General features: G+C 33.8%; 1 protein-coding gene across 1 annotated transcript in view; it reads left to right on the forward strand.

Moving 5' to 3' along the window:
- The window catches only part of LOC107592838 (metabotropic glutamate receptor 7-like), a 128790-nt gene that overhangs the window by 94132 nt on the left and 9652 nt on the right, over window positions 1-25006 (forward strand). The window contains exons 3-4 of the mRNA XM_016282407.1: window positions 12521-12656; window positions 13080-13234. Of these exons, the coding sequence (XP_016137893.1) occupies window positions 12521-12656; window positions 13080-13234 (291 nt within the window). The remainder of the gene's footprint in view (window positions 1-12520; window positions 12657-13079; window positions 13235-25006) is intronic.

A 25006-nucleotide genomic window follows, 5' to 3' on the forward strand; every position in this document is an offset into this window, starting at 1 on the left:
AAAAAAAAAAGGTACATTAATCAGTACATTAGGACTGTAAGGATAAAATTCAATTCATTGTCTGTTTTCCTTAAATAATAGCATGACTTTAATTGTGAAAAAATATTGCCAACAATTGTAAAATCAGTGAATCTTAAAATGAGGTTTATTTGCGTGTGAAGGAAGCCTGTTTGTGAGAATGGAAACTGACCAGTTTCAGTCATTATTCTTGACATTTTACAATTTTGGCGGGATGCGAAAGTTACAGAATTTGTGACAACATTATACACAACATTTTGTTTAAAAATGGGCAGCTTAATTACATATGCTTTTGCGACAATTATTATTTTTTCATGCATTTTCACATTGTTGATGGCATAACAAAACCTTTTTTTTAAGATGGATTGTTTGTTACTTTTTTGCTACTTTTTTGTGATTTTTGCCTCTTCAAATTTACTTTTTTTTTCCTGAGCATGAAACTACAGTATATTCCAATCCTGAACAATTATCTAAATTCTATACCACTTTGTCAAAATAAAATAAAAATCAAATATGTAATTTTAAATGCCAAACGTTAAAGAATCTCAATGTTATAGTGTACAGTATAAAACATGGCTATTCTTTTGCTTAAGATTACATTTAATGGAATGGTTCACCCAAAATGTAGCATTACATCACTTGCTCACCAATGGATGCTCTGCAGTGAATGGGTGCCGTCAGAATGGAGTCCAAACAGCTGAGAAAAATCACAGTAATCCACAAGTAATCCACGCAACTCCAGTCTATCAGTTAACATCTTGTGAAGTGAAAAGCTGTATTTGTATGAAACAAATCCATAATTCCAGTGAAAAAGTTGTCTTGTCTGAATAAGGGGAGAGATATGCGCAGATCATGCACCTTTAACAAGCAAAAAACAGTCCAAAAGTGTTAATACACATTGTTACAAAAAAAATACTAATTGGTGTGAGAGAACAACAGGAGATGGATTTATTGTAATACGAATTATCGCATTATTGTAGATTATGGACTAGATTATATTTTGATCAGAATTGATTTTAAAATGTCATAAAACATGCAGCTTTTCTCTTCACAAGATGTTAATTGATGGACTGGTGCTTGATCTGTGCATATTTCTCCCCTTATTCAGACAAGACGACTTTTTCACTGGATCAAGTCTTAATGATGGATTTGTTTCATACAGACATGCAGCTTTTCGCTTCACAAGACGTTAATTGATGAACTGGTGTGCATTATTGTGATGTTTTTATCAGCTGTTTGGAGTCTCATTCTGACGGCACCCATTCACTGCAGCGGATCCATTGGTGAGCAAGTGATGTAATGCTACACTCTAAAAAATGCTGGGTTGTTTCAACCCAATGTTGGGTCAAATATGGACTAACCCAACTGTTGGGTTAAAAAGTTAATTTAAAAATGTAACCAAAATTTAACCCAACAGTTGGGTTATTCCATATTTGACCCAACATTGGGTTGAAACAACCCAGCATTTGTTAGAGTGTACATTTCTCCAAATCTGATGAAGAAACAAACTCAAACTCTTGTCTGAACTATCCCTTTAATAGTCCTAACTTATTAGTGTTATCAACGTTAAGAAAAAGACCAAACTTCGCTACAATAAATCACTTTTAATTTCATTTCACAGAAATATAATCTTCCCCTCTTGTTCATCAACTACCACTACTCTGCGTTTCTATCAAATAACCCCATGCACCTTGATGCGAGCTGCCTCAACGAAGATAGATTGACGTGATGATCATGTCTGACATTGCAAACTACGTAAATTTACACACTGGAACAAAGTCTACAGACTATGTCGTAACAAATTGCCTTTGTTGAGGCACAGTTAGCTCACAGCTGTTTTCTAGGTCAGCACGGCGAATGGAAAGTCTACGTAGACCGTGTATTACCGAACAAAGCCAGAGCATCACAAAGTTTTGAGAGGATAATTTGCGCCGGTAGTGATGAAGATACCAGAGCCGCAACCTCTTAAGATGCAAGACAAGAGCATGATGAAAGATCTTAGTTTCTCTGCCCGCAGCCTCGCAATGATTTGCCTTTGTTACATATTCAATAGAGATTAATTGCTGGCCCATACAAACAACTTTCCCCCAAAGCCACAAATCAACATAACACGCTACTCGAGGCCATCTAAGACGATGTGATATCTTGATTGGTTACGCCATCTTACCAATATACACAAATGAGAAAGAGTTGGGCCGTCTTATTGGATTTGCGCCGGCTCATACGGCGGATATTGAGTTTTTCGTAAGGCCGTATGATGGAGAGCGTCGAGCGGCAAGTAGAATTGCCCTCCGATTTTAATTACAACCTTGAAGTTGCGAGTTAGCTACCGTGGCCGGATCAGTCAAGCTTGCCAGAGTTTAGCCCGTATCTCAAGGTTGACCTTGTAAGTTCTGACAGTCCGTACGTAATTTTTAGATTTAGCAGGCCTGGGATGAAGTCGTATTTCAGGCCATTGCTCTGGCCGGAGAATATACATTAATTAACTTAAAAATGATTACCTAGATCAATATTTTGTCATTCATAATACTGATAGATTTTAGCCATTCATCCTTGGAGTGCCGTCAGCAGGGTAACGTGCCAAGATGGGCAATAACTAGAGTTCTTTATGAGACCGGTGTCTAATATCCTCAAAGCCCACACACTCCTTTAGGCGTAACCTCACACAAAGAGCTGCCGGTGGACGTTTTATTGATGAAGCACAGCTCCATTCACAAGTTTTTTTCAATAAGAAAATAGAATTAGATTTACTTTATAACTGTGATGAGGAAGATACTTTGAAGCTACGAGCATTTATCATTTGAAGTAGTTCAAATACAGTCAAGCTGCTCTTTTAAAGTGATACTTTAACCAGAAACTAAAGTTCTGTCAGTATTTACTCACCCTCGTGTTGTTCCAAACCTATATCAGTTTTGGTCTTTAAAATAAGATATTTTGAAGAATAGTTTGTCGGTAGCCATTGACTTCCATAGTATTATTTTCTATACCATGGAAGTCAATTGCTACCGTCAACTGATGGGTTGCCAACATTCTACAAAGTATCTTCTATTGTGCTCAACAGAAAAAAGAAATTCGAACAAGTGTTGGATCAAGCATTTAATTTTTTTGGGTGAACTGTCCCTTTAAGTATGAATCTACACTACAAGTTACAAACAAAAACTAGCTACTGACACAAATAGAGGAGCAAAATCTAACAAATATATAAATATATAATCCTTTATTTAATCAGAGCTTTATTTTTCTGGCACCGAACAAAGTGGGGTTTGAAAGATTGTGGTAAGTTGCCCATATGGTACACTTTAGCATACTTTTAATTATGGAAATAACACTTTACACATACTTTAAAACACATACTTTGAAAGTATGTAACATTACTTAATTGTGAACTGAATTAAATTTTTATTAATTGCAAATAAATAACAATGTATTATACTTACATATTTATATTAAATGTGATTCACTGAACTTATAAGTGATTTTTGACCGACTTAAATATTTATAGGTAGAATTATAATTAATTCATAGTTAATTATAGTTAATACCATAGTTATAGTGCACTGCTGAATGTATTGACAAGCAAATTGGTAAATTAAATATACTTTAAATTATATTGAAACTTGAATGTTGTTGTATGTATTTGTACTTACATATTCTAAATAATGAAGATGCAACTTAATACATTTAAGATATTAAAAGGTTAAAATGGTAATGTAATACTTTACATGTGCTTCATTATGTTAGCACATCAGAATAAATGTACTTCTTTAAAGGGTGAAAAAAAATAATAAAATGTACTTTGAAAATCTGACATTATGAAGTGCAGTTTTTTAAACATGCATTTAAGTGAGTTAAGAAATATTGATTGATTGATTAATTGATCAATTGATTTATTGATTGATTGAAGTTATGCATTTAAGCACAATTCCTTTTAATTTGGTCTTTATAAAAAAATTTGGGGGAGAAATGTTTAAGTGGAGAACTCAGCAATGCAATTAATAGTTGTATTAAAGTAAACAAAACTGCCTTAAAATACAAATATTGAAATTATTTTGTTTTAGTTAAATGTACTTATTTGATTAATTTGCATAGAATTCAATTGGATGCAGATCCTTTGACATCAACAACAAAAAAGGTTCTTCTGCTCTGTTTATTTTCACTGATGTCACTGTGCAAGATTGTATGATTAGTTGCTTATTTATTAGCATTTAGCATTGGTTTTTCCCTGCTTTATGCAATCATATAGTCTCCATCATATTATTGCTTTTTAAAAAGAGAGAATGAGAGAGAGAGAGAGAGAGAGAGATACAGAAACATCATTTGTTTTCTTTTTTCTGTAGGTTCATGTCCATGCAATTTTACAATTTCCCATGACTTTAAATGTCAGCCAATAGCAGTAAGCATTGTTTTAGTGTTTCTGAGTGGAAACCAGCCATAGCTGAGATTAATTGGATCAAAGCTCACCGTAACACAACCATGAAGAGCCTGAAATAAGAGAAATGTCAGTGCGGACCGGACCGGACCGCAGTGCAGCGATACGATCAGTGGGAAATGGGCTTTTTTGAGGGATTAGAGCGAGATCAATGTGTGTAAAGTGAAATCCAGTCGCTCGTTCGCCAGCCTCATTCATGAAGCAGATTAGCTCTCATTTTTGGGGCTTAATCTCCTCAATTCACTACTATCACACAGATATGCTTATTAACTCAGTCAGTCGTCCATCTCACACTATATAGCGCTTATATGCTGGATTATGTTCCTCACAGATTCATTACACAAACACTTGCTCCTTGATCCATTGGAAGAAGATTAAGTGGATAGTTCACCCCAAAATAATGAAATTCTCAACTTTTACTCACCTTCATGTTGTTTTCAACCTGTATGACAATTGTTTTATGTATGTATTTAATGCAGTGAAGATCAATAGGGACTATAAACGGCACTGAAAATAAATAAGTAAATGCATACATACATACGTACATAAATAAATAAACATTCTTAGCATTTTTGATTCTTTTTTTTTTCCAGAAGAAATTTGGAAACATTCTTACATAAAGATTTACTATAATTAAATGTAATTCTTAAACTCAAGATTTATTTGAGAAGGAAACTGACCTTAAACCTTAATTCAAATGGCATTAAGTTATTTTCACTTAATTTTGATAAGATATTAAGTCTGATTTACCTAAAAAAATGTATCTAAATTAAGTGAGTTCATGCAACGTGATCAGAAAAAGAAACTTAATTCAAAGGAAAATTAGATTATTTTTCATACTAAATTAGTAGTTTTTTTTTCTTGTTTTAAGAAAAAACAAATTTTTCATTCAAGATACTTGAGTCTTGTTTTCTGCAAAAAATGTATCAAAATTAAGTTAATGCTTAAAACAAGAAAAAAAAATCTGCCTTAATAAACTTAATTAAAAAGGATAACAATGTTGTTTTCTTGTTTTAATGAAAAAATTTGTATTGATCAGATTTGATAAAAATAATGAATTTTTGCTTCAACAACAACAACAACAAAAGTAAAGCAGAATAAATAAATAAATAAAAACACAAACAAACCAGGTTAATGGATTTATGTTTAAAACTAACAAATATACATGCCAACTTTGTTTTATACATATATACATATATATATATATATGACATATAATTATTTAATTATTTTCTTATCTCTTTGGCAGATATTATTTTTGTTTTCAGCAAAAACTTGCTTAATTTTGATAATTCTAATCTCTTGTTTTCTGAAAAAAAAAATGCTAATGGTTTAAGAAAACTAATCTTGTTATTTTCTAGTTATTTTTCTGACCATGTTTAATGCATTTTTAATTTATTTCTTTTGGCAGATTTGTTATTGTTGCTGTCGCTGTTTAAGCAAAATCTCATTAATTCTTGTTTTCTGTAAAATGCATCAGAATTAAGTAAGAAGGAAAATTTTGTTAAGAAAAAAAATCATAATTCATATCCTTTTGATATCAAGATTTATTTTTTACACTTTTGGCAGATGTTTTCTCTTATCCCAAGCCAAAAGCTCACTAAATTGTGATAAGATATTAAAGTTTGATTACACTGAATGTTTCAAAAGGAAAATGTGATTTTTTTTCTTATCCCATTTATAGTTTTCTTTTTTTTTTTTTTTTACTTAACTTTGATAAGATATTAAAACTTGTTTTCTGAAAAATATATCAAAATGAAATAAGTTTCAGTTCAAAACAAGAGCAAATATCTGCCCACATGGTCATAAAAACAAACCTAAAGAAGGACAAACGCAAAGTCTTGTTTTCTGATTAAGTAAATGTATTATGATTTAATACATTTTTGCATTTATTTTTATCTTTGCTTGCTTGTGAGGTGACCTTGGGTGTTTTGAAAGGTGCCATTAAATAAAATGCATTATTATTATTATTATTATTATTTAAGAGTGTTTAGATATTTTGATCTGGAAAAAAAAACTAAATCCTGAGTACTAAAATCAGTGTTTGCGGCGCCCATCATCTCAGCGGTGAATCCACCTGCTTCCGAGCGTCTGATTGCATTTTGATGCCAGTCGTGGTTTTGCTGTTTGATTTAAACAGTGCTCTCCATATGTAGCATAAATTACCCCCTAATGACAGGAAGTGTCTCGAATCTCAAACATGTATTTCTCTGAGTGTCTCTGATGGCTGTTGAAGCGCCGTGATGAAAAGACGAGGCATCAACAATCTCCAAAGAGCCAATTACCAGAGGCTGTTCATCAAAATGCTGTTCTCCGAGCGACGACATGCGTAAATTTAGGCTTTAGCGTTGCGGTTTGGAACGAATCAGGAAATATGTTGATGTAAACTCACTTGTCTTACATTTATGCTGTGAAAGAACAGAAAACAGCGCTGGGAAGCCATAAATCAAGCATTTGTAGGTCACTCCGCTTTGCCGTATTGGGAGAAATAAAGCAGCCTCGCATTTTCCGAGGAAAGAGCTGATACAAACAAGCCACAACCACCGAACACATATATAGTAGATAAATGATTCACAATTACACAGGTTTTCATTTTTAATAGGTTGAGAATGGGGTCACTAGAGTCGTCACGGATTTACTCCAGTAATTATTTCTCAGAGTCGATATTTTTGGAGTAAAATAAAAAAGATAGAAAGTCACTGAAAGATGAAGTCCATCATTTTATAACAATAATTTATAAAACAATAAAATGATTTAATTTCCATTTGATTTACAATAAATGTTTAATGCCTTCATTTGATTTTCAGAAAAATTAAAACACGAATTTCTGGGGGGAAAAAAAGAAAGAAAGAAAAAGTCTGTTGGGCACTTTTGTTCAAAATGTTGAAATTGAGACTTTTGGACTTATTTTTTCATGGAAATAAATGTTTTTGTAATTACACAGAGAGTAAAGTACCGAAGAAAGGTACCGTTGGGTACCAGCACCGAAATTCAGGTACCGATACCGGTACCGTACCGGTTAAAATGTGAACGATACCCAACCCTAGTTGGTATATAATCAGTACATTTTATTTTGTCTATTTGTTAAATGTAAAAGCACATCAGGTCAATACTTTGAGTGAACATGGATGAAAGCGGGAGTTCTTTGAGAAAGTGATTACGTCTTGCAGTTTGTCCTGGATTACACTGGTCATTTCAGACGGTGCGAGATGAGGAATCAGATCCAGGTCAGGCACTGCAGTCTGTTAGTGATCGTTTCCAGCAGCGAAGAGTGACATCCGGCTTTATGGATGTGAATAACAGTATTGGCCTTGAGAGATGGCAGAGTCCTGCTACTAAACCTGCTTTTACTTGATCGGATCTCTTCACTTGTATCTCTTTGAGTTTGTCCTGTCAGCAGCTCTTAAATTTAAGGTGAGCTCTGAGCTGAGAGCATGCAGAGTTTTACCTGAGCTCACCTTTAAAATGACTAATAGTCCTGTATCCCAATGCAGCTGTAACCATTATAGATGTTAAATATGTATTATTATTATTATTATTGATTATTATTATTATTATTCCAACTAGAGCTCTGTTTCACACATTTTACCATGTTTATAACATTTCAAAGTATTCTGCAGTTTTTCCCCCCTCAACATTAGCTCAGAAACACACAGCGTTTGCGAAGCCAGGGTTACGTGTCTGCAAATACTGATCAAATGTAGAGCTTGAATGAACTGTGCAGTACATCACTTTAAATTCGAGCATCTGCCACATGTACATACGAATAAAGGCATTTGAATTCGGGTTTCAACAGAGTTCATGTTATAGTAACAGGAATTTGAGTTATGAAACTGTCCATAGGTATATTTCAGGACTGAAATGAGTGACGGAGACCTGCAGTGGTTTAACAATGATACATACCAACACACTTCAAAATATCTCGACTCAGTAGAACGCTAGCATTGGTGAACAGCGTTTTACAAAAGACAAAGAGCGCCGTAAACAATGGCTGGATTACATTTCCGAGATTTCTCGGCGTGCTGTATAGGGAATATACAGGCTGTGTCCGCTTTGGTGATTCATGCCGCATACATTGTCAGCATGCATTGTGTATTTTCCGAGGCGTGTTGGAATTGAAACCCATGGCTAAGAGGGATTTAATTATAATTGGTGTCTGCAGGGCCTGTCCATGTCAATTTACCGCGACTCCTGCCATTTGGTGACATGCTTCTGGAAGATCCTAATTGGTCAGTTAACATTAGTTGACAAATCAATTAAATCGCATTAACTCAACTCGAAAGGCCGGAAAGATTCAAATTTTGGACTTCCTTTCATGGTGTAGCGGTTTAATCTGACGGTACAGTACAGCAGGAAATGACAAACTATCAAAATCTTACTGACTTTAGTGCAGTATAACTAATTTATATTCCGTTTTCATCTAAACTTTGTTTTCCAGATTGAATTTATTATGCATATTGAATTGTTGAATTTGTAAAATGGTCAATCGTTCTAATGAATCAGTCACTGAATCTGTCAGCTTCACTCTCTTTTCTAATGATTCACATAAACTGATTTGCAAAACAAAGATAAAGAAATCATATTTTATTATAAAGGTCTCATTTTACCTAAGTCTGAAATAAAGTAATGAGGTAAAAGGAGAGGGAAATGCCAAATAAAACAATGACTGAAAAGAGTCATTCTGCAAAATGAGTCAAATCTGATTCATGCACAAATGACTCATGCGAGGTGCTTCTTTTAATCAATTCAGGTCAAAAAAAGAATCAGTTCCTCCCAAGTTTTCCATTTGAATCATTTTAACAAATCAGTCACTGAATCTGTCAGTGATATTATTCCTTTTCATGATTCCCACAAACTGATTTGCAAAACAAAGATAAAGAAATCACACTTTATAATAAAGAACTTATTTTACCTGAGTTTGAACAAATGACTCATGTGAACAGATTCTTTTAATCATTTGATCAAAAATAATAATGGACATTCGAGTTAGTCGGTTTAAATCATTCCACCGAATCAATCACTGAATCAGTGTCAGTGTCATTATTCTCTTTGGTGATTAGCATGAGCTGATTTGCAAAACAAAGATGAAGAAATCATGTTTCATAATAAAATAATCTCATTTTAGCTGAGTTGAAAGTTAGTAGTCTGAATTAATGTAATCTAATGAGTTAAAGAGGCAGGAAATTGTTAAAGAAACATACCACAAGACCATTAAAGTCTGATTCATGAACAAATGATTCATTAGAACTGCTGGTCAAAAAGAATCATGTCATCCCAAGTTACTTTGTTTGAATGATTCTAATGAATCTAATGAATGTGTCATTATTTTTATTCATGTTTCATATAAACTGACTTGCAAAACAAAGATAGATAGATCATATTTTAAAATATGATCTATCGTTTTACCTGAGTTGTAAGTTTGCAGTCTGGATTAATGTAAAGTTATAAATTATAAAGGTGGGAAAATGATAAACAAAGCACTGATTGAAAAGTATCATACCCCAAAATGAGAAAAGTCCAACGCTATCTCATGACCAATTCATACGTATTTTACGAGGTGGCTAATTCTTACGACCTCATTTGTACGATTTTGTTCGATTTGTCTAAAGGTTTAGGAGCGGGGTTTGCTGTAGGTCATTCGTACAAATTCAAACGAATTGTGCGACTCGTAAAATACATACGATTTAGCAAAAATCGTATGAATTTGTATGACTGAGGTCGTACAAATTCGTACGAATTAGCCACCTCGTAAAATATGTATGAATCGCCGTGAGATCGGGCTGAAAAGTCTGATTCATGAACAAATGACTCATGTGAGGTGGTCAAAAAGAATCATATACTCCTTAGGATGATTCAAGTTTGTAGAATCATGTAACGAATCACTCAATGAATCCATCAGTGTCATTATTCTTTTTTAAGATTCGCACAAACTGATGTGCAAAACAGAGAAAAAGATAACCTATTTTGTAATAAGAAATCAAATGCTAAATAAAATGCTGACTGAAAAGAAACACTGCGAGACTGATTCAATGACTCAATGACATTTGCTGAATCAATCTAACGAATCAGTCACTGAGCCACTAATATCGTTTCATGATTCTCATGAACTGATTTACAAAGCGTCTGGAATACAAGGGTGAATTTAGTGAGCAAAACTGTACAGAACATTGGAAACCTAGACAGCATTAGCACTTGAGCATGTGTTTTCACATTCATTTGAATCGCAATGAACAACCCCTGTTCTGACATTCATTCTGCTCTGTGGGATTCGTCTATCTCAGAATGGCAGAACAGTGTGAGCTTCCCCAGTGAATATTCCCGATAATGGGAAAAATTCCCATGGCTAAGTACACTGTGCAGTGAACGGGAACACAAGAGCGCGGCTGTGGGATTTCAGCGAGACAAACAGGGAGTGATGCCAAGTTCAGCGCCTCTCTTTCCAGAGCAGCCAGCGTACTGAAGCAGCTGCCATGGGTTTGCGTCGTTTGTCAGTCCTTTTTTATCGCATTTCCGATCTTCTGATGCCACGCTCATAAAAGCAACTCTCCAGGGCAGCGGGCACGGACTCAGATATCGACGCTGGCCGTCTAATAAATCACCAGAGAGATGTGGAGTCGTCATCAACCTGCAAACTATAAAAAAGATGAAGTTGTATTTCACTAACAGCGTTGGATTTTGATGTTCCTAAGTAGAGCGATCCTGTCTAACATGTTGAATATTCATATTTAATGGGTGGATGTCTTGAAAATGGTTGGTAGGAAAGAGTGACATATTCCATTTCTATCTGAGTCAAAACCTGAAGAACTGTTGATGGATTTTGACAAATCCTAACACTTTTTCTTGGCAGGGCTGTTCAGGACGTTCCTATGTGATATTCATCACATATTTGCAGGAAATAGATTCTTCCAGGTCAGGGGTCTTAAATAGACATCGCCCCAATTTATAAATATATAGCTTCTTCTGTCATTCTGGAAAGGTTGGTTTATGGTTATAAAAAATAGAATGTAATAAGCATTAGAGGATGTTCTGTCTAGGTTATATTTAGGTTGCCATAAAAATAACTCCCTTCAATGTTCTATGAAGGTTACTTTAGAATTATAGAAATACAACCTAAAAAATAAACATTACAGAATGTTCTGTATAAGTTAAGTTGTCAAAATATAAAATAAATACAAAATAAAATAAACAATCCCTGCAACATTCTGGGAAGGTTAGTGTCTGATTAGATAGACAGACAGACAGACAGATAGAATATAAAATAAAATAAAAATCTTAATATTAATCAATGTTAATTTATGGTTACAAAAATCTCAACTAATAAGGTAGTAAAAATAAAACCTAAGAAGAAAGAAAAGAAAATTATGATGATGATAATAATAATAATAATAATAATAATAATAACATTCTGTATAGGTTCTATTTATGTTGTAAATAAATAAATCATAATAATCTGTATAGGTTCTCTTTTGGTTGTAAATAAATAAATAAACCCTTCGAGTGTAATTTATGTTTAGAAAAAATGATTATATTAAGGTTATAAAAATAAAATCCAAACAAACAAACAAATAAATAAATAATAATAACAATAAAAATAATAACATTCTGTATAGGTTATCTTTAGGTTGTAAATAAGTAAATAAATAATAATAATCTTTATAGGTTCTATTTAGGTTGTAAATAAGTAAACCCTGCAAGTTTAATTCATGTTTAGAAAAATTGATTATATTAAGGTTATAAAAATGAAATCCAAATAAATAAATTCTAATAATAATAATAATAATAACATTCTCAAAGGTTCTCTTTAGGTTGTAAGTAAATAAAGCCCTGAAATGTTCTGTTTTTGATTATAAAAATAAAAATATTTATAAAAAAATAAAACCCAAAATATAACCATTAAGGAGCACTCTTTATACGTCATCTTTAGGTTGTCACAAAAACCTCCCAACAACATTATGGAACCGAACGGGAACCGTATGCTAACATTAGAGAAAAGTTCATCCTTTGTTTTTTGTTTAGTTTTTTTCCCCGGCGTCACCGGCTTCACTCACGGGTCTCTTTCTGTTCTTTCTGTAGGTGGAATCTGCATCGCTCAGTCCCTGAAGATCCCTCACGACCACAAGCAGGCTGATTTTGACAAGATTATCCGACAGCTGCTGGAGACCCGTCATGCCCGGGCGGTCATTATTTTCGCTTACGACGAAGACATTCGGTAAGCTGTTGACAGGAGAGGAAGAGGAAGCGGAAATCGCAAGACAGAGCTATAGTAAATTTCAATTTCAAGCAATTAATTGCTCCATTTCGAGCTCCAAAAAAAACAACATAAAAGTTCTCGATGACAACAAGTCAATACTCTATTGGCCTGAAAGCTATTACTTAGATAAAACTCAAGGGTGCACTTCAGGGCTTTATATCTTGTTTGCTGGATAAGCTCAGCCGCTTGGGGTATTGATTAATGACATCAACATATCATTCAAGCAAACCCATTGAAAATTGCTTTTTTTTGTATTTCATACACAATAACGATTCAATCTGGATGCTATTACAATCGCAAGCCTACATCTCCTGCGATGTTGAAGAGTCACAGAGGGCTTCGAAGTCATGGTAATGGTTTCCTGTGTGGGAATGTTTGCAGGGGGATCCTTAACGCTAGCAAAAGAGCCGATCAAGTGGGCCATTTCCTGTGGATCGGCTCGGATAGCTGGGGAGCCAAGAACAGCCCTATTCAAGGCCTGGAGGACGCCGCCGTTGGTGCCGTCACCATCCTGCCAAAAAGAGCCACTATTGCTGGTAAGATTGATCAGTTTTGGAGACGATTATGCTGATGATTTTTAGGGAACACCGGCGTCTCTCAGTGTTGTGCGACTTTCAATGACTTCATGTGGGTTCAGCGGTTGTGATGATGGGGTGCTAAACCTTATTCTTCAAGCGTCAAATTTCTTGACGCTTTTCTTGAGAAGCTGTGTCTTTACATTTAGAGGTGTTTCATCAACTACTGGCACTTTGTGTTGATTTTAATTATTTTGTACTGGCGTTTTTGTTATAAACTACCATTCAGACATTTGGGGTCAGTAAGAGTTTTTACTGGTTTTGAAAGAAGATTCTTCTGCTCACCAAGACTGCAATATGAAATATTATTGTAATTTAAAGTAAGTGTTTTCTATTTGAATATATTTTAACATTTAATTTATTCCTGTGATGTAAAGCTGATTTTCAGCATCATTACTCCAGTCTTCAGTGTCACATGATCCTTCAGAAATCAGTCTAATATGCTGATTTGCTGCCCAATAAACATCTTATTGTTATCAATTATCATTAATTATTAACCCCGCCATAACTATAAAGTTTAAAAGAACAGTATTTATTTGAACTTTTTTATTTTATTGTATTTTATTTACTTCTTAGACATTACAATTTTTTGGTAAACAATGTTCACTTTTGACCAATTTAATGCATACTTGATTATCAAAAGTACTGATTTCTTTAAAACAACAACAAAAATGCATATTTCAGACCATAAACTTTTAATACTGTAATGTTTTTTTGTTGTTATTTTAATAATACATTCACCATTTATTATTGCAAATAGATTTTATTTTAGATTTTTTTAGTTTTACCTATCAGACCCAGACTTTATATCTTAATATATATATATATATATGTCAATATTACAACTCTCCTTCGATTGCAGTGACATTTTAGCAAATTATTGAAAACAAATCAATATATTATTTAATTGTGTACATTTATGTTGCATAAAATGCTAGCCATATAATTAGCCTCAGCATGACAAAGGAGTGAGACGTTTTATTTAAAAAAAAATGTTAAAAATCTCATTCAGGTGTGGTCACATTGGCAACATTTTGGTGAAATAATAAATAAATCAACAATTTCCACCTTCCCGTTTGTTTAAATAACTGGTTTTCCGTTCTGGAAAATGTTATCCTTGATAATTCCATATTTACATCTTCACTCCTCCCGCCAGCTAATCCGTGCGATGCAATGCTGCAAATCTAAATCGTGTCACACAGTGCAATGCATTTTCCAGGTATCCACGGGGTTATGATAGCATCTCTTAGCTTGCGCTTGCTTGCGCTGTTTGCCATTTGCTGATAAGTGCGTCGAGCGGTGCTTTGCCGGGTCGAGCAATTGCCCCTACATTTCACAGCACTGATGGAACAATTTGAAAGGCACTCGTCAGGGAAAGCTTCATACTTACAGATTTATTGTGCTCTTTGAAAAAGACCTGTGAAAACAATTGAATGTAGTGTTGCCATGAGCTGCAGTCATATAGGGAGTTTGTCTTTCCACAGGCACCTGGCGAGAAACTCACAACTCCTTCCTTTTCATTTACCTTTTCCTTTTTGAAGTCAAACGATGTTGTCTTTCTGGATCGACATGAAGCTTAAAGCAATTCAGATGCTTGTCTTTGATCTGATGTATGTGAGTGTTGGTGTACATATACACAACCTGATGATCTGAAGTGTCTTGTTTTTATTTATGGGACACAGCAGACTAAACATGCCACCCTGGCAAAACAATCTGTGAATTAACTAGACCCACTTCTAAAAATGTATATTTTGAGAGTTGCTTTTAACTTTGCCATGTTGTGACAACAAAAAATAGCTAGTTTTGAAAAACAATGACTTTAAAACCAAGAAGAAGCTTGTGCCAACCGGTTGCATCAGCAGTGGACTGAACGAATGTACAAGCGATAAGCGGTAATCCTCCTATAGCTAACACCCACTTTACTGCCTTTCAGCAAATCCCTACTGGGCAAAAGTTACATCATCTGTTTAATATTCATGAGCCAAGCTGGTTTACAGTAGGCGCGTTTCCATTACAGATTTGCGCAAAACTTTGGCGATATTTTCTGAATGTCGATAAAAAAGTATTGCGAAATGACGGCGTTTCCATTAACCAATGTTATGCGGCTAAAACGTAACCTTTTGCCTCTCGTGATAAGTCATGGCAACAGATTTTGGTGGGATTTTGACAGATTTTGGCTATATTTATTCAAAGGAGGATTATGCATGTATCTTTACAGAAGCAGCAAAGAGAGCCGCTTCAGAAATGTGCGTGGCACGGCTGGAATAAACCATAGACTGTATAAAAACATAAACACAAGCATTGAGTGGCCGTAATCAGCTTCAGTGACCGTATCAGAGCCACACTGCACCGCAGACGTGTGCTATGTAAATTGTCTAAGTATTAATAGTAGGGAAAGCCCCTTATACTGGAGCGCGACCACGTATGAAGTGTTTCTTGGAGGTTATAGTACATTGAAGAATGATCATGTGACTTTTTACATACGCCATGTGACCTGTAAATGCGAAAAAGCCATTTCCATTGCAGTTTGCGAATTAATCCTTTTTCGCATTGCCTAAAAAACCACCTCATGCGAGCGTAAAAACTTTTTTGCGATATATAGCCGTTTTTGCGAAATTGACGCTTTTCCATTAGGCGTAGTTTCAATTCGCAATTTCAATTTGCGCAATTTGAAGGGTAATGGAAATGCGCCTAATGTGTGCCCACTATTTTTGAGTTTGGAGAAAATTGTGTAGGAAGATTTATTTATTTGTTTGTAAATAAATAGTTTATTTGTTATACAAAATCAAAATAAATCAATGTACTACTTCACGTTCTCTTCCTTCTTTCTATTTGTTTATATATGAACTGAATATATGTAAAATATGTAAATATAACTTAAAACATTTAATTGTTTTTGTTAATCGAAATAATGTAATAAATATTAGAATAAAATATTAGATGATAATTAAAAAATTCAACTTTAAAAACTTCAGTTAAAACTTAAAATGGAAATACAATAAATGTTACTTAAGTACAAAAATTACTAAAAAATCATATGTAAAACAAACTAAAAGTAAAATGAAAACAGAACACAAATAAAGCTGTTTTTTAAAATAATAATAGTACAATAAATGTTACAAGAAATTAATAATTAGTATTATTATTTATAATTAATCCCAAATAGACCGTAACTGAAGCTTGTCATATTTAAGAAAGGCTTTTTGAGTTAATTTATGGGGAGAGAAATGTATTTTTACATGAAGAAATATGATCTAATTACTGTATTGCTCAATTATTATAAATTTACCATTGCTAAAGTATTCAGGAGTTTTATTTAAAGTCATTTGCTATTTAGTTTCTACAGTGGGAATAAAGAAACAGCAATTAACACACTAAATTAAGAAAAACTGAAATAGTATTTTCTTGCAAAACATAGCAATAACCTTTGTTTTATTTACAACTTTGAAAAATATGTTTTACAGTCTAGGGTGTAACTAGCTAGGTGCCTAAGGAAACACTACTAATATTTCACACCTGTGGTACTCAGACAGAAGCAATGTATCTTGAACCTTGAAACCTTGTTTTTAATCCATCCTCATAAAATTAGGAAAAGTCGAACAGAGCTTGAGGCCTTTCAAACCCCAAACAGAACCTAAGGGTGAAATTAATTTCTCATCTTTACTTGAATTATTATGAAACCATCACGGGCTAAAACAGCCTATAGCTGTGTAGTGCAATAGTTACTCGTTCACCAGTCAGGTAGCTCGTGCTGAAATCTAGCTGGCAGCCTGTCAGCAAAGATATCTCTTCAGGAACAGCCCAAGCGCTCCAATGTGACGAGCACTTAGGGAATGGCCTAGAGATGCTAGAGTGTGATGCAAGGATAATCATTGGAATGTCAGTCCTGCCGTTTAGCTACTAGACTATAAAATGCTTTTAAAGATGAGTTTTCCATTAACAGCAGCTGTAGGCAGCTGTTAAACCAATGGTTCTTAATTAACTGGGGTTTTGCATCAGAACCCAAAATTACCTAGTGAACCTACACATTGGAAAAATGTAACCTGTATTTAAAGTAGTCTGGTGTCGTATTTTCTTTTTCCATGCAAGGCTTTATTCACAGTTTTTAAGGATCCATCACACGACCTTCAATATCTTGCTGGTTTTGCTAGTATTTGCTACCAAATGAATGAGTAAATGAATGGATGAAATAGCATGGAGTTTGAGAGGAACGTTTGAAATTTACAAGATATCTGAAATGTTTGCTCCTTACTTTGTAAGACCTGTACATGGAAACAATACAATTAACAACAAATTAAGAATTTGCTTCCACAACTTAATTATTTGTTGCCATGTGTTATGGCTGTATTAACTTGTTTCCTCATTTTGGTTAAATCATGGTAAGTTGTACTAATTCATTGCCTTGTTTTGGCCACATTGTACTACTTAGTTCCACTGTTTTAGTTAAATCATGACCATGTTGTACTAATTCGTTCCCTTGTTTTATTAAATCATGGTCACATAGCACAAATTGGTTTCATTATCTTAGTAAATTCGTTCCATCATTTTAGTAAATCATGATCATGTTTCACTAATTCGTCCCATCATTTTAGTAAATTGTGGTCACGTTGCACTAATTTGTTGCTTTGTTTTAGTAAATCATGGTCATGTTTCATTATTTTGTTTCATAATTTTAGTCAATTAATTCCCTAATTTTAGTAAATTGTAGCCACATTTCACTAATTCATTCCATTGTTTTAGTAAATTGTGTCCATGTTTCACTAATTTGTTTAATAATTTTAATAAATTCGTTCCCTCATTTTAATAAATTGTGGTTGCACTGATTCGTTGCTTTGTTTTAGTAAATCATGATTACGTTGCACTAATTTGTTCCATCATTTTAGTAAATTGTTGTCATGTTTCACTAATTCATTCTATCGTTATAGTAAATTGTGGTCACGTTGCACTAATTTGTTCCTTCAGTTTAGCAAATCATGGCCATGGTTCACTAATTTGTTTCAGAATTTTAGTAAATTCAATCCCTCCTTTTAGAAAATCGTGACCACGTTTCACTAATTTGTTTCCTTGTTTTAGTAAATCATGGCCACATTTCACTAATTAGTTTCCTTGTTTCAGTAAATTGTGGTCAAGTTTCACTAATTCGTTCCCTTGTTTTGATAAATTGTGGCCAAGTTTCACTAATTTGTTCCCTTGTTTTAGTAAATCAGAGCAATGTTTCGCTCATTTGTTTTGTTTGTTATAGTAAATCATGGTCACGTTTCACTAATTTGTTCCATTGTTTTAGTAAATCATCACAATTAACCAATTCGTTCTCGTTTTAGTAAATCGTGGTCAAGTTTCATTAATTCATTCCCTTGTATTAGTAAATCATCACAATTAACCAATTTGTTCCCTTGTTTTAATCAATTTGTGATCACGTTTCATTTCATTTCATTCCCTCGTTTTAGTTAATTGTTGCCATGTTTCACAAATTTGTTCTGTCGTAATAAATTGTGGTCATGTTGTTCATTTGTGGACATGTTGTAGTTAAAATGGGCCATGGTTTAAATAAAATGAAGGAACTAATTATTCCAACTTGGCCACAATTTACTTGGTATTTATAATTTACCTGGTCATGGTAACAATTTCTGAATACGATTGTCAGGTTAGCATTTGTATTATTATCATCAGAGCAAACTTGTAATGAATCGTGACTCACCACTCTAAATTCACCTCACAAAACGAACTTCTCAAACATCAAACTTTCTCCACCTGCTGTTACTCGGACGTTAGCATATGAGCTAGCAGGAATCTGACAAGCTTTTGTACCCGTAGTACCACAATTTAGGTCCCCACTGTGAAACGAGTCCCCATGAGTCTGTGTGTAGTCAGGTTTAAGTCCCCACCAGGATATATAAATCAGTACACACACACACACACACATACGTATATATATATATATATAAGCTCAGAATCATGAGATATAAAAAATGTGCTATTTTGAGATAAAAAGTTTTGATCGGTGGCACAAAACCATAAATGTGTCTTGAACATTGGGTGCTTGTTGTATGTATGTGTGTATCTATCTATCTATCTATCTATCTATCTATCTATCTATCTATCTATCTATCTATCTATCTATCTATCTATCTATCTATCTATCTATCTATCTATCTATCATAAATAAATAGAAAGATGAAGGAAATTCTAGGTCTAATTCTATTTGGGAAGTAATCATTTTGAACTATTATCAACTAATATTTAAAAATATGCACACAATGAGATATAAAAAATGTGCTATTTTGAGATAAAAAGTTTTGATCGGTGGCACAAAACCATAAATGTGTCTTGAACATTGGGTTATCTATCTATCTATCTATCTATCTATCTATCTATCTATCTATCTATCTATCTATCTATCATAAATAAATAGAAAGATGAAGGAAATTCTAGGTCTAATTCTATTTGGGAAGTAATCATTTTGAACTATTATCAACTAATATTTAAAAATATGCACACATGCACTTTTAATTGTATGCCTAATATGTCGAAAACTCACACACAATGTTTCATCTCATCACATTCGGTTAGGAATTACATGATTCATATTTTCACCTCAAAGTGGCCATACTATATTAGAGGTGGAAATAAAGTTGAGTAGTATATAAATGGGATAGTTACTAATTATTTGTTAAAGTAATTATTATCTTTTTTTATTATTTACTAGCACTTTCTGAATAAAAGTTGTTTCAAAGTAAATCCTACACCATTTCTTTCAGTGTATCTGCTAAACAAAAATATTGTTAAACTTTTAGAACTACACTTGCATAACAGCTAAAAAAGGGCATGGACTGAAAAGCCACAGGATTAATATATATATATATATATTGTTTTATGGGGTCTTTAACCACAAGAGGTCAACAACATTTATGGTTAATAGAGCGTATAGCACTAGTCAACTAAATGAATGTAACATGGCAAAGATGAATGCACTTTTGGAAGTAAGGGAAATGTCATTTAGCAATTTATGTGGTTTAATGTGATAATGTTGTTCATGTACTGTATGTTCATGATAAAATTTTCTTTTATTGTTGTAATTAATTTATAGCATTAACAAGATGACCCGTTGAATTTTTAGTCCAGTGCCTGTATATAAGATTTTTTTTTATGTCATTATAACCTAAAGATGCTATGTGAAAGCTTGAAACAGAAAATAGTGGTTTCCATCTTGCCACTTTCTTTGTAAAGAAAACACATTTTTACTCAAATTAATCAAAATGGATTTATAGCCTTTTGGAACCAAACTCTTCATATATATATATATTTATTTATTTATTTTTGTGTTAAATTTTGGACAGTTAACGTACGAATGATTTTATGAATTTACACAGCCATATTTCTGCTTGTGTTTCATGAATGGGATATGTGTGTTGCATTAGCCATGGCTTTAAAATTTGCATACATATGTCAATCTGTTGAGCTATGGTGCTCACGCAGGCAACAAAGGTTCAAATCTGGTTTGTAACATTTCCTAATCATGTTCCACCTGACTCTTTCAGCATTATATGTCCTTTGTAAACAAAACGAATATCTGATAATTGTTTCCATTGTTATGCAACTATTTGTACATGGTTAACAAGGTAAAAAAAAGTTTTCTGTTATGTGAAGTTTTACGAACTATTTACAGACACAGAAATTCATTCCTCTCATTGTTTTTCTCATGTGGTTGATACAAACTATTCTTTCATCCGTTGTCAGAAAAATGTTCACATTTGTTCATTATGTTGTGGGAGCTGTACACTCTTAAAAATAAAGGTGCTTCAAAGGATGGCAAGAACTGACTGAAAAACACTAGCCTAGTCTTGTTGTGTAGTCTGAGGGTTAAAGTAATTTTGTGATTTCGAAGGAGGGGAAAACCACAGAAAAAAATTGTGATTGGGAAAGTTTTGAGTAACAGTTGGGCAAGTTTTGTTTCGTGGCAACCCTCGTAGCAAATTTTTTGTATATTTTCACCAACTAAACGGCATTTAAAAACATGATAAAATCTGATTTTATTTGCCCTTCTCAATCTTTCTGTGCTGAGTGACCAGTGGTTGGCTAGAATAGTATTAATTTCGTTAACGAAGACTATGAAGAAAAATGTTTGTTGACGAGCTTTTTTCCAATGACTAAGACGAGACGAAGACGAGACGATAATAAGGCCAATAAACGATAACTATGACTATATCAACATGCAATTTCACAGCAGCTCTAATAAGCTTAACCAAAATAGTTTGACCTGGTCAAAATGAGGTCCACTAGATGGTACTTGAGGTGTTCAGCGATTTAGACCACAATGGACCAACATACATCAGTTAGAAACTATGTGACTGCCGCCTACACCTTATATCAAGTTGGTAGTAGCATAGCACCAGCCTCAGACAGACTGTCGGCTCGCCCACCGATCGCCCACAGTCTGTTCGCTAACCGTCTGATGCACATTGCACAAAGATGGCAAGAACTGACTGAAAAACACTAGCCTAGTCTTGTTGTGTAGTCTGAGTGTTAAAGTCATTTTGTGATTTCGATGGAGGGGAAAACCACAGAAAAAAATTGTGATTGGGAAAGTTTTGAGTAACAGTTGGGCAAGTTTTGTTTCGTGGCAACCCTCGTACCAAATTTTTTGTATATTTTCACCAACTAAACGGCATTTAAAAACATGATAAAATCTGATTTTATTTGCCCTTCTCAATCTTTCTGTGCTGAGTGACCAGTGGTTGGCTAGAATAGTATTAATTTCGTTAACGAAGACTATGAAGAAAAATGTTCGTTGACGAGCTTTTTTCCAATGACTAAGACGAGACGATAATAAGGCCAATAAACGATAACTATGACTATATCAACATGCAATTTAAAATGTATATAAAAACTTTACCAAAAACCTCTTTTTATTTTCATCAAAAAAGGAGACAAAATGTTATTGCGGACTGCTGGACTGCTCTCTACTACGTGAGCGCTCATGAGTGCGGTTGGCAGATATCAATAGTTCAAATCCACGAATCAGAGCTTCGCTGTTACAAGCATACATTTTCTGCCCGGTGTTTTGCTTATTTTAAGCAATCTGGCAACCATGCACACACGCTCGCTCATTGCGAAAACGCCGCCGCCGCAGATGATCTAAAACACCAACAAACAAGCTGGAGTTTAGCGATCTAAATGAAAGTGTCACTCAACCAGTCTGTGTTCTGTCATGAGATCTGGACTGTATTGTTTGCGATTGTGATCGCTGAATAAATGCACTTACACAACCGCTGTTGTTTGAATAGAGAAACATAGGCAATTTGGAATTACTATTATGAATTAAACTGTTATATTTTTCATTTGTTTTACCAGTTTTCATAATATAGACAGAGAGAGTGCATAAGTCTTTAGTATTAATTTATATATATATACAGTTGACAGATATATATATATACAGTGTTCTTAGCTAAAAAAATACTTATCCCAGTTTAATTATTTTGTATATTTTCACCAACTAAACGGCATTTAAAAACATGATAAAATCTGATTTTATTTGCCCTTCTCAATCTTTCTGTGCTGAGTGACCAGTGGTTGGCTAGAATAGTATTAATTTCGTTAACGAAGACTATGAAGAAAAATGTTTGTTGACGAGCTTTTTTCCAATGACTAAGACGAGACGAAGACGAGACGATAATAAGGCCAATAAACGATAACTATGACTATATCAACATGCAATTTCATTGGCGAAATAAGATGAGACTAAAATGTATTCAAAAAGATAAAAACTTTACCAAAAACCTCTTTTTATTTTCATCAAAAAAGGAGACAAAATGTTATTGCGGACTGCTCTACACGCCTCTACTACGTGAGCGCTCATGAGTGTGGTTGCCAGATATCAACAGTTCTAATCCCCGAATCAGAGCTTTTAATATTATACTATTTTTCGTTTGTTCTAGCTGTTTTCATAATGTAGACAGAGAGATTGCATACGTCTTTGGTATTAAATTATATAATAAAAAGCCTATAATAAATCAGTGCACTAGATTAGGTAAAATACACCATATATCTGTCCATATTCTATTGATTTGTGCTTACAGATTCACTTCATAAAACACCAAAGAGCAAGGTGGTCCAGCAGCTCTAATAAGCTTAACCAAAATAGTTTGACCTGGTCAAAATGAGGTCCACTAGATGGTACTTGAGGTGTTCAGCGATTTAGACCACAATGGACCAACATACATCAGTTAGAAACTATGTGACTGCCGCCTACACCTTATATCAAGTTGGTAGTAGCATAGCACCAGCCTCAGACAGACTGCCGGCTCGCCCACAGATCGCCCACAGTCTGTTCGCTAACCGTCTGATGCACATTGCACAAAGATGGCAAGAACTGACTGAAAAACACTAGCCTAGTCTTGTTGTGTAGTCTGAGGGTTAAAGTCATTTTGTGATTTCGATGGAGGGGAAAACCACAGAAAAAAATTGTGATTGGGAAAGTTTTGAGTAACAGTTGGGCAAGTTTTGTTTCGTGGCAACCCTCGTACCAAATTTTTTGTATATTTTCACCAACTAAACGGCATTTAAAAACATGATAAAATCTGATTTTATTTGCCCTTCTCAATCTTTCTTTGCTGAGTGACCAGTGGTTGGCTAGAATAGTATTAATTTCGTTAACGAAGACTATGAAGAAAAATGTTCGTTGACGAGCTTTTTTCCAATGACTAAGACGAGACGATAATAAGGCCAATAAACGATAACTATGACTATATCAACATGCAATTTCATTAGCGAAATAAGATGAGACTAAAATGTATTCAAAAAGATAAAAACTTTACCAAAAACCTCTTTTTATTTTCATCAAAAAAGGAGACAAAATGTTATTGCGGACTGCTCTACACGCCTCTACTACGTGAGCGCTCATGAGTGCGGTTGCCAGATATCAACAGTTCTAATCCCCGAATCAGAGCTTTTAATATTATACTATTTTTCGTTTGTTTTAGCTGTTTTCATAATGTAGACAGAGAGATTGCATACGTCTTTGGTATTAAATTATATAATAAAAAGCCTATAATAAATCAGTGCACTAGATTAGGTAAAATACACCATATATCTGTCCATATTCTATTGATTTGTGCTTACAGGAGAAAGTGCAATATCTGAAATGCCAAAAGTAAATTTCTCAAATGACAACAATCATTACGATTATAATTTTAAGAAAAAATATTTTTTATCAGTTTAACCATTATACAGAATGACGAAAATGTGACTAAGATTTCATTGACTAAAACTTGACTAAAATGTTCATACATTTCATCGACTTAAACTTGACTAAACAAAAACAGGACAAGGTTGTCTAAACTAAAATGTACATTTGAGTAAGACTAAGACTAAATTAAAAATGGCTGCCAAAATTAATACTGTGCGGTTACTTAATAATAATCTTATTGCTAAAATGTCTAGTTTTAATTGACTAAAACTAGACTAAAATACTTCAGGTTTTCTTGAACTAAAAATAGACTAAAATATTGAGACTTTTAGTTGACTAAAACTTGACTAAAACTAAATAGGATAAGGTTGACTAAGTATGCTAAAAACTAACAAGGGCATTTTAACATGGCACTAAGACTAAAATGAAAATAGCTGACAAAATTAACACTAGGCTAGAATAAGTTGAAATACAAGTAGCAACGTAACCGTCTTTTCGCATTTCAGATAAAATCAGTCAAATTACCAAATGACGGCTCTTAAAAAATG

Source organism: Sinocyclocheilus grahami, unplaced genomic scaffold, assembly GCF_001515645.1.
Source record: "Sinocyclocheilus grahami isolate Dianchi unplaced genomic scaffold, SAMN03320097.WGS_v1.1 scaffold159.1, whole genome shotgun sequence".
In the NCBI taxonomy this organism is placed as follows: Eukaryota; Metazoa; Chordata; class Actinopteri; order Cypriniformes; family Cyprinidae; genus Sinocyclocheilus; species Sinocyclocheilus grahami.